Source organism: Alligator sinensis, unplaced genomic scaffold, assembly GCF_000455745.1.
Source record: "Alligator sinensis unplaced genomic scaffold, ASM45574v1 scaffold506_1, whole genome shotgun sequence".
In the NCBI taxonomy this organism is placed as follows: Eukaryota; Metazoa; Chordata; order Crocodylia; family Alligatoridae; genus Alligator; species Alligator sinensis.
This window is the reverse complement of record NW_005842215.1, coordinates 1164561-1172944: the sequence shown is the minus strand read 5'-3', so window position 1 is coordinate 1172944 and position 8384 is coordinate 1164561. Positions and strand designations below refer to the sequence as shown.

At 42.1% G+C, this 8384-nt stretch overlaps 1 protein-coding gene across 1 annotated transcript; it reads left to right on the top strand.

The window, feature by feature from the left end:
• The first annotated feature begins 2561 nt into the window (after positions 1-2561).
• Positions 2562-7746, top strand: LOC102381400 (lysozyme C-like). Its single transcript, XM_006026959.3, has 4 exons — positions 2562-2885; positions 4090-4254; positions 5769-5847; positions 7279-7746. The coding sequence occupies exons 1-4, from the start codon at positions 2750-2752 to the stop codon at positions 7361-7363; spliced, it is 465 nt and encodes a 154-aa protein (XP_006027021.1). The 5' UTR covers positions 2562-2749; the 3' UTR covers positions 7364-7746.
• Positions 7747-8384: the final 638 nt, after the last annotated feature.

The window sequence follows — 8384 nt, the reverse complement described above, 5'->3', positions numbered from 1 at the left end:
TGTGTGTGTGTGTATATATATATATATATATATATATATATATACACACACACACATATATTATGATTGTCAGTAAAAACTTTGAGGATTGCCTCCACCCCAGGGGTCCCTTACTCACTCCTACACCCTGATATCTTGCTGCCTCCCCCCCAACCCAAGCTATCCCCCAGCCCAAATCTTCCTGCCTTGGCACAGGCACAGGCACAGACACACACTCACCACCCCACAGCTCTGTTACAGTCACACCGCCCTCTTCTCATTCAGCCCTAGCGTGTGGATCCCTGTGCAGCTGGAACCCAGCAGTTGCAACCTGGGACCGGATGTAACAGCAGCCCCACGTAGCTTACAAGTACAAGTACAAGATGTGCCTTTCGTGTGTGTGCTTCATAAAAATGTTAGATGAGAGAGGGAAGCAGGGATGTCTTTGAACAGTATCTTTTATTGGACCCATGGGATATAGGTAGAGTTAGACAAGGTTTTAAATGCCAGACATTGCTTCATGAGATCTGACCAGAAAAAAACCTGGAACAGCAGATGAGAGGGAGGCACCTCATGGTTGGCATGTTGCATGAGGTTGAAATAGGTTCCTTATTCCTATTTCTTTGTTCCTGGACCCCACTTCCTTTTTCAAAATTATTCTTTAAACAATTAAAGGTTTTTAGCAATGAATTAGGCATGCTAAAGAGTGGGAATGTCATCACACTTAGCAGATTTGTAAATGACATCAAGCTGGGTGGAGTTGCAGAAGCTATGGAGCATAGGGCTTGGATTCAGAATGACCTGGGTAAAGTGGGGAAATGGTCCAAAATCATTGAATGAGAGTAGGACAGAAGCAGAGTCCTGCAGTTAGGATAGACCAGTCCATGCACAAATACAGACTGAGAATGACTGGCTAGTCTGCCAAGGTTCTTTGGGTGAATCTGATATCTTTCATTAGACCAACTAAATAGTTGGAAAACATTTTCTTAGCAAGCTTTCAGGTTTAAAAACCCTTTGTCAGGCTGAGGAAGCATCTGCAGTTGATGTGTGTTCTTCCTGGATAGAATGAATAGTAAAGCCAGAGGCTGGTATGTATGCAAGAAAGGCAGTCAGTGAAGATGTAAAGTGAGGAGTCAGTTGGTGAGAGGATGGTGGCAGGGAGAAGAATGAAATGAATGTAGCAGGTAAATAGTGAAGAGGTATCTGGGGAGTCAGATGTCAGGCAAGTTGTAATGTGTCAAAAATCCAATGTCTATATTTCGTCCATGATTTTTTAGTCCATGACCTCACATCCAGCCTCCTCTGATCAGTTCACTGCTGTTCCTGGCAGTATCATTGGTGCCTACATGGACAAGCAGGAAGGGGTAGTGATCAGAGGGATGAAGGAGCTCTGGCAGTCCTTCTGTAACATCCTCAATACAGGTTTCAGGTACATGTCCCAAGACCCCACATCCAGAAAAAAACCTCATGCTTTTGGTCTTGCCCTGTGCCCCCTTTCCAATCACCACCACTTTTCTGTTTCTTCTTGGTGCAGTGTTCTTAGATCCCCATGCCTGGGGTCCTGTACTGCCTGCTCTCTAGACTGCTTAGTCCTCTGCATCTTGCTGCTGATGTCCTCAGCTCTGTGCTTTCCTTATCTGTTCCACACCAGAGTGCTTAATAGCACTTGCTGACTTGAACCTGCTCTTCTTGAATTCTGGAATTCTCCTTCTAGCAGTCACATGTTGCCACATGTCTCCTTTTCCCTTTGGCCACTCCAGTGGTAACGTCCCACGACACCTATTCAAGAAGCCTTCATTGTCCTTGGTAGCATGTGGCATGGATACCTGCACTTCCAACCCTTCATTCTGTTCCTCCAAGATAGATGCCAATTTATACTTAATACAGATGAAATAGTCTTGAGCCTCTGGTTGGAACATGAACATGGGACTGCTCGCACAGGTTAGACCTGCTGACTCAGTCTCCTTTTATGCCTCCTTTAATCCCTGGACAATGCCTAGGCTGTTAAAAACTGAAGAAAGAAAAAGAAGAAAAGAGGGAGACCCCTTTTCTCCTGCCCCCCCTCCAGTTCACCCTGACACACACAAACAGACACACCTGTGCACCCACATGCAAACATATACAGAGCCTCCTAATCCTTGGCTCCCTCCTGCCATGACCGGCCAAGCAAACAAACTCCCCCTCTGTTGCTCTCCTACTGGTTATTGTGCTAGTTTTTGTCCTTTATCATTATTCTCTGAGAGTTCATTCTGGAGTGTAGTGGCTGTTTAGTTTTACCCACATAGTTTCCATGAAGGCATTTAGTGCATTGGATGAGGTATATCTCATTCTGTGGTCATCACATATAATATCCATGGATTCTGATTGTGGTGTATACAGTAGTCAGAGTAGGGATATGTTGCAAAATCAGATCACAACATATTGCACAAATTATCCATTTCATCCTCACCCACAGCACTTGCTGTTTAGGCAGGGTTCCTCTTTCGTTTTTTGTTGTTCAGTGGGGAGTTTGCTTCTAATGATGATTTGGGTGAGGGTTGGAAGCTGTTTGAAAGCAAAGAGTGGGGAGGGGTTTGAAGCGGGGTGAGGAAATGAGGGGCTGCAGACTGGCAAGATTTCCCATGTGTTTTGGGAAATACCCAGAATATTTTGGTGGTCAATATCTACGTAGCTCCAGATTGGGGGAGGGCAGAAGATATTAAAAGAAGAGACAGATGCTGGTGAGCCGACAGTCTCAGCACTTGGAACTTGGGTGTATGACACTGTTAACATGAAGGCTCTGATTTTTCTGGAGCTTTTTCTCCTGCCCCTGGCTGCTCATGGGAAGATCTATGAAAGGTGTGAGCTGGCTGCAGCCATGAACAGGCTTGGGCTGGCTAACATTCCAGGATACTCTTTGGGAGACTGTAAGTGTGCTGCCTTGTGATTTTAACATGGTTTATAAGGTGGGAGGGTGATGTACCCTTTTCATAAATCCCAGGTAAGGTTATCTAGTCTCTCCCTCTCCCTTCCCCACTTAGCAGACCTAACTCAGTCTGGAAGCTTTTCCCTATACCAGTCTAAATGACTAGTTCTCCCAATTCCACCCCACCCTTCACACTCAAATCCTCTGTTCATCCCTCAGTTATTCCTTTCTATGCTTGGTGTGTTTGAACCCTTCTCACTTTCTGCTCTATTATGAGCCTTACTGTAGCAGGACTGAAAGACGGTTCCATAGGAGTAAACAGGACACCGAATGCAGAGAGTGGCACAAGGCCATGGTGGGAGCCCTGTTAATAGTAGAAGTACAACCAGCAGTGGCTCAAATTCCTCATTTAGAATATGTGTGGTATAAAGAGTATCATTAGAGAATGTGGGGTGGAGAAGGAGGTTCATTGGAGACACTAGGTTTGTAGAGAGCAAGAAATTAAGAATATTTGGAGAAAGGAAGCAAAAAGCACCAAAGAGCTGGGGGCATGATGGGAGGTGGAGGGGAGGAGAACAAATCAAATGGCATTCGCAATGAGTTTGGGCTCCATAAAAGAGAAGGGCCTTTCTTCACTTATTATCAGCAGTGATAAGGAAACCATTAAGAAATCAGTTTTTAAGGGTGATAGATACGTGTTCTGATACAGAATTCAAAGAGTTAAACTTGTTTGTTGTCCATACAGCTCTGCACATCTCAAACCAAAAACTACTCCTTATAAACAAACTAATTTAGATATATTTATGCTAAATGGTGAAGGAATTATTGACCCTGTCTGATGAAAACAGGGGGGAGGGATGTTCCATCTGACTATAATAAGCTTTGTGCCCATTAAGACAACACAGATAGATCCCAAATATAGTTTCAATGATATAGGTCCCACACTCTTCATATGACATCCATATATTTGGATGTCTAAATTATAAAATGTTTTTTCTTACATTCCTATTTAATAAGATTATTAATTTGATCAGAGGAGAGAACAAGCAACACATGTACACATTCAGTATCAATTATTTGTATAATATACGGAGAGGAGACAGATATTTTTATCCAGGAATCGGCTGCATAAATTAGGAGGAGGTTTAATAAGGTAAATGTAGCAGTCTTTTTACTCATTTTTATTTCAAATGGAACCTTACCAGGGGTGTGTACAGCAAGATATGAGAGCAACTATAACACAAGTGCAATGAACTATAACCCTGGTGACAGAAGCACAGATTATGGGATTTTGCAAATCAACAGCCACTGGTGGTGCAATGATGGCAAGACTCCAAGAGCCAAGAATGTATGCAGAATCCAGTGCACAGGTGACGCTATGAAGGGCTTATTCCTCTCTTCTATATTGCGGTGGTCCCCCAGGGTTGCAAATGTATAACTGAGGGACAGTTGTGGAAACCTAGCAGCCCTCCCTTAAACACAAAACTAAAACCTTTATTCTTCAGTCAAAAGGGAGGCGTGGCAATTTATGGTCATGCACTGGGGCATAAAAAGGAGCACTCCTCAAGGATGTTTTCTATCAGGATTTGTGTTCAGTTTTTTTAGACTTTCTTTTAAGTTTCTTTATTAAAAAACATTTGTGCCTCCCCTCCAGAGCAGCAGGGTTTTACTTACCAGGTAGCACTGGCTTGAGCAGAGTTAACTTTGCTCTCACGAGGGTGAAATTCACTTGTCCGCAGTAGTCTACTGAGCATTAAGCATTAAGCACAAAAAGTGTGTAATCGCGCTAATGCACAGTAAGGTATCTTACTGTGCATTTATTTAGTACTTGATTATACAAGTACTAAATTTGATTCACAGTGGGCACTGTGCCTTAATGAACATGTAGACACGTCCAGTTATGGAATAGTTGACCCATAAACTGAAGAGGATTTTGGAATTAGGACTAGATTATGCAACAAAGATGACATTTGCTACCATTATTTGTTCTCTGGAGGCATGTCTTCACATACTATTAATGCACTGTAAGCTGACTGCTCAGTAAAATAAGGTACAGTTAGCTTTCCCCAGGGGTGCATATACACGTGTGCCTGTTGGGAGCATATTTGCTCACAATGGGAGTACTTCAGTGCAGAGCTACTCTTGCCCTGCTTGTCTCCTACAGCAGCCAGGCAGAACTCCAGGGTCCCCCAGGTGCCATCCCCAGGCTAGCAAATGGCACAAGGGTCAGGTCTTGGCTCTGGAAGATGTCCCACCTCCAGGACAGCTGCCTCCCAGAACTGCATGCCAATCGGCCAATCGAGATTTGGGGCTGGGAAGCAGCTGCTCAGGGGAAGGGACAGTTTCCCAGCACAATGCCCTGATCAGCTGATTGTCCCCTGCTGCTTGGGCTGACTGGGAACTATTTGCTCCCGGTCAACTGTCTACACATGTGCTACTGTGTAGTTAATCTACTACCAGTATCTATAGGTGGTAGCCATCTGTGCAGTAGACAAATTTACTGCACAGTAAAAGCTGTGCATGTGTAGACAGTGATGCTTTACTGCACAGTATATTAGTGTGCTGCACAGTAAAGGGTCTTATGTAGATGCACCCTGTGTGCGTTATACCCTTTTTCTCTATGTAGTGTCTGTCTCATCTATTTAAATTACAAGCCCTTCTGGGCAAAAACTGTCTGCTACTCTTTCTGTATGGTCTATGGCATAATGGGGCTCAATGTTCAATTTGTCCTCAGACACTACTATAATAAACATAATTAATCAATATGAGCTAATTTGAGGATTATTTTTTAAGATTACTGAATCAAAAATGATGGGAAAATGTTGATTTTTTTTTTATTATTTCTTCCTGCCACTGTTCTTATTTTGTATATTTGTTTTCTTAGAGTTACTGCAACCAGATATTACAGTAGCTGTTAACTGTGCAAAGAGGATTGTCAGAGATCCACAGGGCATGAGCGCATGGTATGTTTTCAATTGTTGCAAGAACAACAGTTGCTTACAGTAATTGTCTTTGTACAATACAGGGTGGGGGTTGCCAATTAAAAGAATAAGATCTGGTTAAGGGCAAGTTGGTAGAGAAGCAACATGCAGATTTCAAAGATCTCAATGCTTATACTTTAACATTTGAATTCAGAACTTACACAGTTACTAAGAGTCAATATTGTAATAGATTAATGGGTGTATAAGTGGTCACAGTTGTAACTACAACATACATCAAGACCATTTGAAACTTTAGCAGGGTAGAGAAAAACTCATCTTTCTGCTCCAAAAATCCCTAGTCCACAGAACGAAGAAAAATCTTTTAGTCACTAGCAGTATAAGGCCTCAGGCTCATTTTTATGTGCAGTCCAGTTATAATTTTGTTACACATAGGGTAGTGATACTGTGATGAGTCTTTACCACCAGCTTTTAAACATCAGTCCCAGTGCTGGTGTTCAAAAGCCACTTCCTGGGTTTGACTTCATTGACAAAGTAAGGGTCAGACAGCACGATGTCTAGTCCAGTTCAGTCTGATCCAAGCCTGTTCTTTCGACTTAGCTCTTCTGACAGTTCCTAGATCATCCCACCCCCTAGGTGCTCTCTCCCTCCAATGCAAACTCTCTCTCTTAGGTTAACCCTGAAACTAGCATCCTCCCTTATAATTCCTTCCTGACATTTTATTGGAGACAAGTGTTCTAGGCTCAACTTCAGCTGCTATCTCCAGGACAGTCAGTTGACTCCTTCTGCCCAGGTTCAGTGCAGTGTGTGTCCACTGAATCTCAGATATGCACACTTCTATTTAGATAACTAATTTTGGAGCATCTGAGATTCCTGCAGTTCAAATTCCAATGCAACAAATCTATAATCATCAAGGATGTCAAGGCTGTTGTGATCCTACATGCCAGAATCTCTTCATAATTCATGGTGGCATTGGGGATAAAGCAAAAATATTTGTTCCATAGAAGTTTAGCCTGACTTCTTGAGCTAAAAGTGAACAGCCATTGCTACTTTTTAACAGTAAAGAACTTAAAATACAAACAATTTTTATTCCATCCAATAGAGAGTAGTGATACGAAGAACCCAGTTTTCTTTAGTATGAAGAGCTGCTGGTCAGTGAGCAGGCAACCTTGGACAACTATGTTACAGTCTTTTCGGAGCTGTTGATAATCTCAACCTGTAGTTGACATGCACAGCTCCGAAGTCCAACTGGCTTGTGGTGATTTAAGCAGGCTGTGTTCGATAGAGACCTGAAAAGCCAGGATTTGACTGGTGGCAAATGAGTTGTTCTATTAGTTTAGCCCTCGGCAGAACAGCACCTGCATAAATTAAGGTTATTAAGTTTTTCTCCCCTGGGGGCTTTTGACTAAGTGCTGAGTTTGCCATTATCAGTTAACATTATTTTTCCTTCCACAGGGTAGCATGGAGGAACCACTGCAAGGGAACAGATGTCTCCCGGTTCATCAGGGACTGCAAACTGTGGGGGAAAAAAAAGAGTTAGGGGTATAACTGAGTTTAATTATTCAAATAGGCAGCTTTTCACATAAATAAGATGCTCCCTCTCATTTGTTTCCCCTTCTATAATAAAGTAAATAAGCAAAATAAAATCAAACTGATGAGAAAAGCTTTAAGATAATTTGGACTGATTGGCAGAATGCAAGTACTTTACTCTCTGCTGGGAAGACTGTGAATATTTCCACATGACCAGTTGAAGAGACCTGTTTTGTGTTCAACACCCTTTGAACACTCTGATTCTCTCTGTCATCTGCACACATCATTTTTCAGCGAAATTCTGCTTCAATATTGTTTTGCTAACCAGTACCAATATATGTTTTCCTCTTTGATAGCTTAAATTCATTAATCAATAAAATTGCTTAATTTGCATATGGTTTTATGACTCGTTGTTAAATATGCATGAGAGATTGAAGAGATTCTGAGACAGCACAATATAATAAAGAGCTCAAGAACAGCACTTCATTGGTGAGTCTTAGATGCCATCTTTCTTGAGCATCTGGCAGTTTTATCTAACTTTGGTAGGCAGTTGTACACTCAGTTAGAAATATCACAAAAACACAACTGAGGGACGTTAAAACTTATGACTGTGAAGTAAATATATGAATATTATTTTTCACACCATTTATGAAACCCATACATTTAAAAGCTAGAGAATGAACAGACTTCATATGCTTTATACTGCCTACATAATACATGTATGCATTAGTCCTTATTTCACAAGTACTTATCATGTGAGTAGTTCCACTGAAGTCAAGGGGGGAGCAGACAAGACTGCATTGCACTTTTGCAGTCAATCCTCATTTTCCAAATGGTCCTGCTGGGGTTTGGTAGCACCTGGTAGAGTTTAACTTCCTAGTGGACCTATGACGTAAGAGGCAAGAGAAGCAGAGGGCTGTATTATTAACAGGGATCCTGGTTGTCAATGATAAAAAATGACAAATTCTCTGATAAAAATAAAATGAAAGGCCCCCCACAATCCCCACCCCCAGCCCCAGCCCTGCTGGTGC